This window comes from Buteo buteo, chromosome Z (assembly GCF_964188355.1).
Source record: "Buteo buteo chromosome Z, bButBut1.hap1.1, whole genome shotgun sequence".
NCBI lineage: Eukaryota > Metazoa > Chordata > Aves > Accipitriformes > Accipitridae > Buteo > Buteo buteo.
In genome coordinates, this window is record NC_134204.1 from 38243187 (window position 1) to 38257343 (window position 14157).

The following is a 14157-nucleotide window of genomic DNA, read 5'->3' on the forward strand; positions in this document are numbered from 1 at the left end:
GTATTAGCACAGGGAAAGGAGGTAGAAGCCATAAAAGGCTTTGACTTCAAGGAGTAAAAGAGTAGATAGTAGATACCTTTTGATCTGCAGGATACCTTTGCAGCCAGTAAAATAACTTGTTAATACTAGTGTAATTCTTAATGGATAACTTGAGATTGTGGTGCTCCCAGTCTTCTCACTGACGAGATAAGGAGATTTCACATGATTTCCGGAAATAAACATTTTTGGTGTCTATGGGTACCATATTAATGCCTTTTCTCTTTTAGAAGCAGGTTCCAGCCCACTGTTCATAACTCAGGATTCAGTTGAAGATGTAGTCTTTGGTGATGTTTCTCCTAAGAAAACAAGTGAAAAAGGACAGAAGAGGCAGAAACTGTTTTCAGAGAGAAGCTGCAGTTTCAGCAGTGAAAGCAGAGCAGGAATGCTGCTGAAAAAAGGCAGCTTGGACTTGCATTCTAAAGAAATAGCAATAATGATGGGAGCAGATGCCAAGATTCTAACAGCAGCTTTATCTGGGTCCAAAACTTCACCCTGTCATTTGAATAAATCCCACAGCTTTGAAAGTATTGTTGACCAGCAGGTTTCTGGCGTAAGTGGCACTTGGAGTTGTGTGACTGAGAGTGATTGGGAATTGGAGCATAGGTCTTCACCGGTGCTGGAAGAACCTGGGGAAGGGCAGGAACATCTTGAGAATGGAAGAGATGAAAACATGACCACCGTGGAAGACATGAACCTTGAACAGTCAGCTGAGTCAAAAAAATGGAAACCAGAATCCAAAGATGCAACTACTAAAAGGAATAGCTTTTATGGAGTGGTTAAGCCTATTGAAAGGGAAGATGTTGAAGTAGGCTTGGATCCTTTATCTTTGCTGGCTACTGACAGCATGCAACCAAGGCATCCAGAACCTGAGGAAAAGTTGGTGTCACCAGTTGCAGCACGTAATTTGGCAGATGAAATAGAGAGCTATATGAATCTGAAGAACCCATTGGGTAGTAAGTTTCCCAGCATGGAACTGCACAAGCCAGAGAGGGAAACAGAAGCCTCTGGTACACTTGGTCACTCCCAAGAAAGGAGGTCAAGCCTGCCTTTGGATCCCGTCCTGCCATCCCCCAAGTCTTACGAAAATCGGAGAAGTCCATCTGTCTCCAGATCCAAAACATTCACTGGACGACCAAAGCAACAAACCCATCCACGAGTTCAAAAGGAGCGGTCTTCATCTTTGACGGGACTGGGTCGTTCTTCTCCACATGGCTCATTAGGATCTGTTGTAACAACTTTATCCAATCTGAAGTTAGACAATATACTGTCTGGACCAAAAATGGATGTTCTGAAATCAGGCATGAAGCAGGCTGCCAATGTGGCCAGTAAGATGTGGGGAGTTGTAACTTCAGCATATAGTTATTCAGATGATGAGGCAAGTGTTTTTCAATACGAAAAATTTTGGGAGACAAACTTAGAGGGGTAACTTCTGTGTTCAGAAGATTGTATTTTATGTGTGGTGGAGTTTTCCTCTGTCATTAAAAGCCACTTTTCAGACAGAAGCAAATTTAAATGGTCTTGGTGCAGTAAATTTAAACTTTGACTTTGTGTTCTCAACATTCCCTCCCATTTATTTATTTATCTATTTATTTATGTTTAAAGAAACTGCACCAAGAAACTCTACTAAACAAAATTATGTCATCTTAAATGATATCATACTGCCTGTCCTATTTTAAAAAAATTAAGAAAAGGTTGTAAAAACAAATCACAAACCTAAGAAGTTGGGTTGGTGAGGATTAAAGTTGAAATTAGTAAAGGACAGCCTTAGATCTAGTAAATTCACTCATCAGGAGTTTGGAAACTAAATGTTATGGTTCTAGTGTGAGCACACTTGATTAACAAAGTCTTTTTCAGAGTAAAACATTTCAGAGTATAATGGCATGAATGAACGAGGAGATGGAGGGATGAGTATTATAACTTCCCCCTTTCTATATATGTCTTTTTATTGTGCCTCCACATAGTTTTCTCTCTTAGAAAGGCCTCTGCTTGATCCAGTTAACCCCTTGATCTGGTGTTTGGCTTTAAGGATCTTTTGTCTCCTCTCTTCAGGCTGTTAAGATAGCTTCTTGTTTCCTTTTTCAAATTATCCCTCCTTTCCCCAACCTCCATAAAAGGTGGGAAAGGGGAAGATAGCTGTCTGGCTTTATTTCTACATGAAACAAATTTAACTGATGTTACTAATAGGGTCCTTCCTATTAAATAAAAAAAAAAAGGGTTTGTTTTTTTTTTTTAAACCAGATTTTGCCTATGACAGTGAAAACTCACTGATTTGCTTTCTTTCCTGAGTTTTTTTGCTGTGACCTAGGTTTTCCTGTGTGCCTTTCTAGTATACTGATCTATTCTGTAGATTTTTGTTTAATGGCACATCATAATCTCCTTAATGGGACTTATTTTCATTTCCTTCAAGGATCTTTTCATTCTCTCCTCTTTAATTTCTGCAACTTCCCTTTTTTAATATCCTAATAATGATACTTTGTCACATCCTGTGTCTTAGTGATTGTGTTATTGCTACATTATTTCAGCTGGTATGTTTCATTCCTGTCTTCAATTCTGAAAATATGACTTCAACTTGGTCCTTTTTTCTCATAATTCCTTCATTTTGTGTAATGACTGCCAGATCACAATTACTTGCATCATTTTTCCTCTTTCTCCTGTAGTGAAGAAGTTTACATCCCTGTTGCTTTGTCACTCAGTATGATCCTCAGCTAAGTATTTTCACTGCTAAAGCCTTTCATTTTTCCCCTATCCTCCAGGCTTGTCTAATAGCTGCTCTTTTGGGGGTTATCTAATAAATTTTTACAACAGGATTTCATCTTAATCTGCTACTATTTATTTATTAGGATAAAGATGGAGGTCAAGTAATGAATCTGGGAGTACTCAAACATACTAATTTTTTTCTTCTTGTATTAAAGGAAGAAAACAATCGAGCTGACTTTAACTTCCCTGCTGGTTTTGAAGATAATATTTTAGGAGATAATCTGTCATCAAGAACTGGTGTCCCGGGGCTAATTACAAATGAGCTTGCACAAAGCACTACTAGTTTAGGCAGTAGCAGTAGCAGTGGAGATGCAGGAAGACAACATTACAGTGCAGGTGAGATTTTTTTGTTTGTTTCCCCCTCATAACTTGTTTATAATATAAAAACCAAACAACTATGTGTGAAATAATTCACAACAGTGGAAGCTGTGGTAATCTGAAATTACTTCAAGCCCTTAAGATAAGTACAAGCAAATTTGTACTTGTATTCTATACTCTTCTTTTGCAGTAACAAATAGGTAATTCTCCTCTCTGTTGAATATATAAAAAGTTGATACAAAATACAGGGATTTAATTGTAAAAATACTTCCTCTGTGTACGTGATAGGAAGGTTCCTAACTAGTTATAGCCAGGAACACCTGCTCATTCATGTAAAGTCATAATACCCTGAAAGTTCTTGAAATATTAGTACAGAAAAGCAGAGTGGTGTTCAAAAACTGCAAATAGTTGCATAACTAACAGAGGCAGATCTTTTGGCGGGGGGGGGGACCAAACTGAAAACAAACAAATGAAACCAACCCCCCAGCCCCAAACCCACAAAAAACCCAAAGCAACACACAAAAAAAATGCATCAGCTTTACTGTGGAATAGGAGGTATTGGATGCATACTTGATTTGAAGCTGTGGAGGTAAATAATTGATGAATATATGCCTATTGCTAAATTGTCCTTCTCCCCTCACCCCAGTTCTAAAACTAGATGAAGTAAATCTAATCATTTTGAGTTCAGATTTGATTCAGTTAGATTTGATTCTTATTTTGAAAAAAAGATGTGTTGCTGATCCAGCTGGAGGTTTGGTTTAGCTCTCTTTGCAGTACTTTAATGATGCAAATATCATAAAGCCATCTGCATCAAGAGAAGAAGAGCTACCTTGCAGACTGAACATAAGCTGGCCCTGTCTAGCAAAATCTTGATGAGATACCTCCTAGTTCCAGTTAGGAGGGTTATAAGAACTAACTATAAAGAGTGGCAGCCATCAACAGGATAGGTAAAATTTGTTCACAAACATAAACTTTAGCTGAAGAAGCAGAGGAGTCTTCTTTATGTTGAGGGCACGGTGGTAGTGATTTTTTGCATAGGGAAGTTTGACTGGGCTTGTCAGAGGAAGTAACGCTGATAGTTTTGCTTCCTAAAACTGATTCTAACCATTTCCTTCTGGAAAATACATTCGAAGTCCTTTCCCCTTCTTCTGGGCAAAGCTTATAACCCTAAAACCCAGCCTTACCAAAGAAAGATGATTTGTTTTACTCCAGTATTAGCCAGGGAAAACTTAAGCACTGTAATGGCATATTTGGTCTCATGTGTCTCACCTGGTACTATCCTTCTGTTTGCTATTTACATATGGATGTATCATTCAAGAAATCTTGAACAACTTTTTAGAATATATATATATTGGCAATCTTACTGTGCTTTGCCTTTCTTTATTCTTTCTTTGTATCTTCAGATTTTATTCACTGATGCTTTTTTTCTTTTACCAGTCTGTGATATATTGGGCTAGACAAAAATAACTTTGAAATGGTAATCACAAAAATGCTATTTATCTATATTTTAATTATAATATCAGTGAAGTTACAGAGCTACACATATCTTTAGCGATGTCCTGGTACAATTCTTGTCTTCGTCGAACAGAAATTACTTTCTTTGGGAATGGATGAATTGCTCTGTCCTTGAATACAAGACCCAAACAACTTTTTCTGTACAGGTGAAGTTTCATTCCCAAGAAGTATGAAAGTTCTAGATTCTGAGAAGTCAGAGCACAGCTCTTCACATAATACTAGTTTATCCAGCATTTTCCAGAACTATGCGATGGAGGTAAGATTAATAAACTCACAGATGAAAGATACAATTATTCAATATTACTGTATGCATTTAATTACCTCTTTAGTTGGATTGTGGTTGGATTTTTCAAAACAATTTTTTTTCATGTTTCTACTGCAAAGATGCTTGATACTTTTAGCCCAGGGTGTGACAGTAGCTTAAAAAAAACCAAGTGTGTTAAATTCTTTAATGCATCTCTCATATATAGAGAGAAGAGACAATTGAGGGAAGAGTCAAAACTTGAAGTGGGACAGAAATTAGAGAGGAAACAAGTTGGGTTTTTTTTTTCCTTTCAAGCTTTTTTTTTTTCCCCCCTTTATGAAAATTATGTGTTGTCACTAAGTAATTGTGGTGGGTTGACCACAGCCAGCAGCTAAGCCTTCACCCAAGCCTTCACGCAGGCACTTGCTTACTCCCCCCTCATCAGGATGGGGGAGAGAATCAGAAGGGCAGAAGTGAGAAAAAAGCTTGAAGGTCAAGATGAAGACAGTTTAAGTGAATTGGGGGGAAAAAAAACAAAACAGGAGGGGGGACAACAAAAAACAAGTGATGCAAAGGCAATCAGTCAGCACCATGACACGCCAAGCAACAGCTACCTTGCAAAAAACTCCTCCCTACACACCTAGTTTTATTGCTGAGCGTGACATTATATAGTATCTCTTTGGTCAGCTGAGGTCAGCTGTCCTGGCTGTGTCCCCTCCCAAACTCTTGTGCACCCCCAGCCTCCTTGCTGTGTTGAGGACAGAATGAGAGAGAAAAGGCCATGATCATGTGTGTAAGGCATGTTCAGGAATAGTTAGAACATTGGTGTGTTACCAACATGGAGTTGGTCACCATTCTAAAACACACCACCATAAAGACTGCTATGAAGAAAACTAACTCTATCCCACCCAAACCCAGAACAATAATGATTTAGTATGCCTCTCTGTTTCAGTTATCACTTGTAGATCCTTTCAGACTTCAGATACGTAGGCAATGGTCACTGCATTTGCCTTGGTTGCTTTTCTTTCAGCTGTAGTGTTATTTTGCTAGGTCCCATGTAATTTTCTTTTACATTTGATTTTCTGGAGATCTATGCTTGTCAAACTTCTGCACTCCATTATATAAGGGGCATAGCATAATAAAAGAAAAATGTTGCCGTTGGGCATATATCTAAAATACGTTAGATCTAAAATATATTATATGCTGTGTTTGGTGGTGGTTTTTTGGTTTTGTTTCCTGTGAGAGTGAACCAATGAAGAAAGAGGAAGTGTAAGAAGTAAGGATTATAGACCATTCTTCAGCTGGTACAGGATTATCTTTTACCATCTTTTCTCCAGTTCTCAGTTTAGTTTAGTGATAAGACTGTCACTAGGTAAAAACCAACTTTCTGGGTTTTCCATTTGTATTGAGTTTGAATGGAAAGCTTTTGGTAGCAGTGGGGGTTGCAGGGCTGGCTTCTGTGAGAAGCTGCTAGAAGCTTCCCCCATGTCCAACAGAGCCAATGCCAGCTGGCTCCAAGACAGACTCATTGCTGACCAAGGCGGAGCCCATCAGTGACAGCGGTAGCACCTCTGTGATAACATATTTACAAAGGAGAAAAAAAAAAGCTGCACAACAGCAGCCAGAGAGAGGAATGAGAACATGTGAAAGAAACAGGCCTGCAGACCCCAAAGGTTGGTGAAGAGGAGGGAGAGGAGGTGCTCTCCAGGTGCCAGAGCAGAGATTCCCCTGCAGCCCATGGGGAAGACCATGGTGAGGCAGGCTGTCCCCATGCAGCCCGTGGAGGTCCGCAATGGAGCAGATATACACCTGCAGCCTGTGGAGGACCCATGCTGGAGCAAGTGGATGCTCCCAAAGGAAGCTGTGACCCTGTGGAGAGGAGCCCATGCTGGAGCAGGTTTTCTGGCAGGACTTGTGACCCTGAGGGGGACCCACGCTGGAGCAGTCTGTTCCTGAAGGACTGCACCCCATGGAAAGGACCCACTCTGGAGCAGTTTGTGAAGAGCTGCGGCCTGTGGGAAGGACTCACATTTGAGAAGTTCATGGAGGACTCTCTCCCGTGGGTTGAACCCCACGCTGGAGCAGGGAAAGAGAGTGAGGAGGAAGGAATGGCAGAGACAATGTGTGATGAACTGACTGCAACCACTCCCATCTCCCTGCACCACTTGGGGGTGATGATGTAGAAAAGTTGGGAGTGAAGTTGAGCCCAGGAAGAAGGGAGACACTGGGGGGAAGGTGTTTTAAGATTTAGTTTTTATTTCTCATTACCCTACTTTGACTTTTTATTGGCAATAAATTAAGTTAATTTCCCCTAGTCGAGTCTATTCTGCCCTTGACAGTAATTGCTGAGTGATCTCCTTTATCTTGACAAACATGCCTTTCGTCATATTTTTCTCCCCCTGTCCAGCTAAGGAGAGGGAGTGATAGAGCAGCTTGGTGGGCATCTGGTATCCAGCCAAGGTCAACCCACCACACCACTATAATAGTTGCTTTTGTGTTTGGTTGGTTTGGTTTTTGGTTTTTTTTTCTTTTTTGAAGAAGCAGACATGCACTTATTTATAAAATTCAAAACAATTGGTATATGCTGAAGGCTTCATAGGAGCAAGCAATTGCAAATGCTAAATTAGTAGCATTTCAGGGTACTGCTTCTTCCAGGTCTCAAAATACCTAAGAAAAATACATTATTAGTATTTGCATTTCATAGGTAAATGTTATGTGGACAAGATAACTCTGGGTATACTGATGAACTCATGCCTCCCACCTGGCATTCTGATACCTGTTAAACTCCTGTGCATACTAAGCCTATAAAGCCAATTATAGAAGAACCCTGAAACAAGACTGGTAATACTCATTCTTTGCTGTTCTAGGTATTGATGTCAAGCTGCTCTCAATGTAGAGCTTGTGATGCTTTGGTTTATGATGAAGAAATTATGGCTGGATGGACAGCAGATGATTCAAACTTGAACACCACCTGTCCTTTCTGTAAAAGTACCTTCCTACCTTTACTTAATGTTGAATTTAAAGACCTACGTGGCTCTGCAAGGTTAGTGGGTTTTGTAGATACTCTCCTTCTGCCTCTGCATTTGTACATGGTTATATCTTTTCATGGAAGGATCTTAGTTATATCTCCCAGTATTTTTGTCTAGATGTTTGCAAGAATGCCACTGCCTGTTTGACAGTCGTGATTGTACTGAAGGAAATTTTAAGTCATGTAAACTATTGACTTTCATTGTAAAACAGCCAAAAAGCAAAGAACTGGTTGCCTTTTTACCACTTACTCTTTTCATATTTTCTTTGCAAGCATAACTGTACAGAAGGTATAAGTCTGTTTTCATTTTGTTTAGCTTCAGAAACAAAGCTAATGGATCATGAACTTTCTAAAAGCATATGAAGCAGTTTTGAAATCTGTCAGCAAAGAATTTCTCCCAAATTAAATCTACTAACAGCTTGTAGTTACAGATGCTCCAGCTTATTCTTTCTCCAGTAGTTCTCCAGTTTAAGCTTCTCTGCTGAGTATTTTTACGGCTTACTATTTTTACCTCTTAATTGCACTGTGAAGGCTGGAACTTATTTTAAGGTAATTTAAAATGGATTCTCACTGTAGTGGTTATTGCTGTGAAACAGAGCTTCCATTAGTGTTCTCTAATGCTGAAACTGAACATCTGTAGAGTGTGTACTTTAAAAAGCTTAGCAAAGCAAGACACATTCCTGTTATCTTGTCTCTATAATGGTGTATGGTCTTCTAGTCTGTAATGTCCCATTACAATAACAAGCAGTTTCAGGGATGTGTCAGCTATTGCTGTATTGTTGCTGACTGGGAACCATGACAAACTAAGGTCACTTGTAATGACTTATGTCCAGCATAGAATTTCTTATTTTGCAGATCAAATCTCTGTATATGTTCATTTACTCTGCCTATATAAGTTACAGTGGAGAGAGTAGGATGAAGTTTGTGGCTGTTGTCAAAGGTTTTAATTTTGTGTTTCCTCATTTTTGCTACTTTTTGAAAGTAAATGTAGAAAATAACTTTTTAATTATTTTATTCTTACATCTTAACCTTTATATTTCTCTCCCCTCTCATTCATGTTGTAACTTAGCTTTTTCCTGAAGCAAAGTACCTCAGGAGATAGTTTACAGAGTGGTACCCTTCCATTAACCATGGATCCCCTGGAGCAGAAACTGTCATCCAGCCCAGCTGTTGCTGACTTGATCAGTTTTTCAGATCACGCGCAGTCCAGCCACACCATAGCTGAAGAAACTAGCTCTGCAGCTGAGCAGAGGTAGGTAAAACAGGGTTGTTAGTTCTGTCAGAAATGTATCAACACTTACTGTACTTCTCCCCCACTTCTAAAGTGAAGGTTGGCTCATGTACCAAATATGGTGGAGAAGCACAATTGTAACTTGACGATCACCTGTTTCCTCTCATTCTTTTTGCATGTTTTAAGTGTGCTTTTATCAATTTGAAGTAAGCTGGTTCCACTAAATGAGTGAGTTTTAGGGATAAAATTATAGAAATAAATCTTCAGGTCCATTGGCTATTGAGCAATTGGTAAAAATTCTACTCTGTATTGTTAGAACACACTCACCTTTTAATGACACACAGAAATTTAAGAATTACTTCTCCTTTCCATGTGTTTAGAATTTAACAAGAAGGACACTACATTGTGGGGAAAAATAAGTCAATTTGCTGGAACACTTTTTTTTGAAAGAAAGCTCTCAGAGCACTCAACGCTTGTACCAAGCATCCATTCTATGACCAATAATACTGATGTAAACCTGAAACTCAGATAATCTAACAATACCACTTTTGAAACAGTTTGAGAAAAAGAAGCATTAAGGAGAAGGTGTCATGTTGGAAGAGAGAAGAACTGAAATAGTGCTGCTATGAATTGTGACTTTTTTTCTGGGATTTGTTTACAATTTGATGTAAAAAGTGTTTTTTTTTTTTAAATCCTTATTCCGTTTGGAATTCTTGAGTATCAATGCCTGTGAGCTAATGAGCTAATGCCTGTGTCAGAGTTTTAAAACTTAAATCAATGTGATAGTAGTTAGTCTTAAAAAATGTGAGGTGGTATTGCTTGTATTAATCTCTTAACCTTGATGTTATATATTTTTAACTAAAGTCAAAGTTGGGAGGGAAAGTCACCCCTAAATTAATCTCTCTCTTAGCAGATTATTTGGAAGCAGACACTTTCTGTTTCACTAGGTGTTTTTTCTTGTGTATTGTAGTTGAATTGTTTTTATCCATTGTTTCAGTTATAAGGGGCACAAAATGAATATTCCCAGATCTGCAAGTGGCTTGATTGTATGGGTTAAATTTGACAAGCCTGTAACAGACGTTTGCTTAAATTATCTTGTTGGATGAGTTTGACACAATTTTATTTTTTCAGTTATTTTGGCATGCAACTTATAAATTGTTTTCTATAATATTTTTTCTCTGCTTATGACATTTAGAGAAAGTAAACATAAAGGGAAGAGGAAATACAAATGAGCATAGTCACAACAAGATAATCTTTGTGTGTTCACAAAACTGCACATGGCTGTTTTTCTACGCAAGATAAAGATGTACCAGGGCAATGGTACCTATACAGACCTGCAATGCTTTCAGATTCATGTCTTAGTTTTTACTTAGCTGCTTTTCTGGGGGGATGATTATACTGTTCTGAGAGGCATTTTATTTTGTTTTCCCTGAACTGTGGAGCTAACTGGGTAAATATGATTCCTTATTAATAGAGAAACTTGCTTTGGGATACTTACTTGGCAGCCTTTCTCTGCTTTCTTCCTATTGCCGTAGGAATGCTGAATAGTTTCATATTAGCATATTCTCTTCTAAAATCCAAACAGTGATGTGGCAGAAGATCAGAGTAAAGATCCCAGAACCATGAAGACATCTGCCAATAATCCACCAAAAAGAGGAGTGTCCTTGACTCGGAGCCACAGTGTTGGAGGTCCACTGCAAAACATTGATCTTTCTCAGAGACCATCTCATGGCATTTCAACAGTTAGTCTTCCAAATAGTTTGCAAGAAGTTGTGGTAAGTCTAGAAGCTGCACATTCAGTTGACAGCAAAATATTGAATGCAATGAACTTACAGTCAATGTTCTACTACTAGCATTCTTGTTCATTTGGGGAATGGGAATGGCCAAGCATATTTTCATGTTCTTATGACAAAAAAAATCTTGGTTCAGTTAATCTAAAATTGTTTTTCAGTACATTGTACAAATGGTGCTGCTTGATTTGAAATGTTCCCTCTAGCAGAATGAAGCTAGTCTTTGTCTTTCTGAAACTGGAAGTTTGATTTAAAAATAACCCACCTTCTACAGCAGACTAAACACAGTAGCGCAAGCAACACACTGTTACAAGAGTGAAAGTTTGTTCCTTTTCCACACATTTACTTACACTCCTCCTTTATGTTCTGTTAGGCTTACCTGTTGAGTGGATGGGAGAAGGTAAGAGGCAGTATTGAGGCTATTACATGATTGTTGCATGTGAAACAAAGTGTTTCTCCTCTCTCCTGGTGCTTTTTATTGGCAAGAAGCTGTCTTAACATGTGAACTCATGGTTCAGTTCTAGAGCTGATGTAATTACTGACATTTTTCTGCAATCTCCATCACCGCTGGCTTAGTACCAGCTCACATAGCTTGAAACTGCATAATGAAGAACAAGTTACAACAAATTAGCTTTTTCTCTTTTTCACATAATAGAGAGAGCTTAAGTGATTGTTCTTTAAAGTTAAGAAACACCTCAACAGTCAAAACTGCTGATGCTATTAAAGTTATTGTGTGTTCAGTACTTCCAGAGGCTTCTTCCAAATATCAAAAGAAACTGTACAATGGGGGATTTTCAGGGCAAGTAATCCTGAAGACTATTTCTGGAAGAAAAATCTTTAACTTTTTACAAAGACCAATTTTTCTTTTGTGTGTATTATTTTGTTTTTAGGATCCTTTAAGAAAAAGACCTAACCCTCTTGCTGTATCTGTACCCTACTTGAGTCCTTTGGTACTGCGTAAGGAGCTTGAATCACTGTTGGAAAATGAGGGAGAGCAAGTAATTCATACACCCAAATTCATCAATCAGCACCCCATAATTTTCTGGAACCTAGTTTGGTATTTCCGACGGTTGGATCTACCTAGCAACTTACCTGGACTCATTCTAACATCTGAACACTGTAATGATGGAGTGCAGGTAAGTGCCTTCATCATATTAGAACTGCAGATACTAGAGTAAGCTAAACTTGAGAGTTTGGTTCAAAAAAAGTAGCTAAATAAAAGTATCTTGGATCAACATTCCTGGTTTTTATAATACAAGTAGATAGATTTGTTTTCCTCAAGGAATCTTGAAGGAAGATGAGTGAAAAGAGCATTCACATTCTAGTCCATCTGTTAACTTTTAAAAGGCCAGAGAGTAAGATTCATTAAACAGAAGGCTAATATACAGAAAGAAACAAGATGTGTCTGTGGAGAACTCACAACTTGCAATACATTTTAATCCACAAAGTGTTTAGTATATAGACCTTTTAAGTTATTCGTCCATATTTTTTGTTCTTTTCACAAATAGTTTTTGCTATTCAAACTCCACTGAGTTTCATTACTATACAAATAGAACAAAAGAACACAGAGTGAATGCTATCTTTTGAGTATTTTGCATTTTAAGGAGCAAATGTTTTTCTGAAGCTGATACAATTTGTGTATGTAAGTATCAAATTCAATAGTATTTTTATATGATGCATGTGAAAAGGTAGTATTTTCCTATCTACTTGTATGCACTTTAATTTTAAAATTCTCTCCCTTGATTTTCCAAAAAACCCCCACATAGAACCAAGAACAATTTTCTGAGTAATGTAGTTGAAGACCAATGATAACGAAATCTGAAGCATACTGGGAAAATACAATGCATTAGCAGGGAAGACCACAATATGGGACATAATATCTCATAATTACTACTTTAAATTGACACACTAGTGGTAAGCTTTTCTTGCCCACTAATTCTTATTGTATTAGTGATTCCAGAGGCACTTAATTTTATAAAATAATTATGGAACAATTGTTTTGAGCGCCATATATTTTTAATGGAAAGATATGTTTCATATCTGTATGCAAATACAGATTCTTTCTGCTTGTTGGGAAGACCAATACATAGATATGCATACCAAATCTTAATCAGGTCAGGAAATACTAAGGTATGGCATGATAAGTAGTACAAATCAAGTAACGTGTTTGGTGCAGAAAAAATATTTTCAGATACATACTCACAAATATTTTCTTCAGATGTCTGTAGAAAACTGAATGGTCTTCATATATTAAGTGAAACTAGAAAAGGCAATTAAATGTTGCAGTATTTATGACTTCGCTCTGGTTGAGTGAAGTTTCCTCTAGAAGACATCAACTGTTCCTGTTTGTTGGATTCAAGATAAATAAAGTAAACATTTTTTGTTTGCAAAATGAGTAAAAGAGCAGTTTTTTAAATAATAAGACTGTACTGATGTTTGTAAAACTTCTTCCTTTTCTCATTTTTTTTTAGCTTCCTTTGACATCTCTTGCTCAAGACAGCAAGCTAGTCTACATCCATCTTCTGTGGGACAATATCAACCTCCATCAAGAGCCAGGGGAGCCCCTTTACATATCTTGGAGGAATCTCAGTAAGTAAAACCAATGTTACAAAAAGCAGAGGGAGCAGAGGCTATGGAAAGAAGCAGTTGTTCTGTAGCGTCTGAAGTGTACACAGCCCATCAAGTTGGAAAGCTTTTTTAGTGTGTGAAGCATCTGCAATCCCTTAGGTACTTAACACAGTCTTGGTGTCAAATTATTTGTGAAGATACCTTACTGATCTGTGTGAAAAGGTATGTTATCTGTTCTTTATATGTCATACACTTATAAACAGGGTGGGAGGATTTGCTCTAGATGTTGTGGTAAATAAGCTTCACCTGATCTGAATGTTTCACTGCATTATCTGGTTATATCTATGCAGGGATGAAAAAGAAGACTGTATTACAAAGAAGTATTTTGTGTTTCTGTAGATGAATGAAAGGTCACAAGTCCCATTAATATGTACATTAGGCAGCCTACTTGACTGTCAAAAAGTAATATCCAAGAAAAACCTTTGTCTACCATAACTTGATTTGGAAGGAATAAAAACCAGGCAGACTGGTTATGAGAACTTTGGGATTTTATTACTTCTGATCAGCAGAAAACCTGTCATTGACGTGAACTTCTCAGTCTGTGTTTTAACTTTTAAAAAATATGCTAAAAACTGTGTAGTATGCATGCTAATTCTGGTTCTAAGGA

At 37.9% G+C, this 14157-nt stretch overlaps 1 protein-coding gene across 7 annotated transcripts in view; it reads left to right on the forward strand.

The window, feature by feature from the left end:
- DENND4C (DENN domain containing 4C) overlaps positions 1–14157 on the forward strand; it is a 79052-nt gene that overhangs the window by 57402 nt on the left and 7493 nt on the right. For 5 of the 7 annotated variants that reach the window (XR_012649019.1, XR_012649020.1, XM_075020764.1 and 2 more), the window contains 8 exons: positions 267–1418; positions 2956–3132; positions 4776–4885; positions 7741–7916; positions 8971–9153; positions 10718–10907; positions 11813–12058; positions 13394–13511. Coding sequence is in view for 5 of the 7 variants with exons in the window: in XM_075020764.1 (XP_074876865.1) it covers positions 267–1418; positions 2956–3132; positions 4776–4885; positions 7741–7916; positions 8971–9153; positions 10718–10907; positions 11813–12058; positions 13394–13511 (2352 nt within the window). In the remaining 2 variants the exon portion in view is untranslated. The remainder of the gene's footprint in view (positions 1–266; positions 1419–2955; positions 3133–4775; positions 4886–7740; positions 7917–8970; positions 9154–10717; positions 10908–11812; positions 12059–13393; positions 13512–14157) is intronic. The other 2 variants (XM_075020765.1, XM_075020767.1) reach the window with 1 other exon arrangement.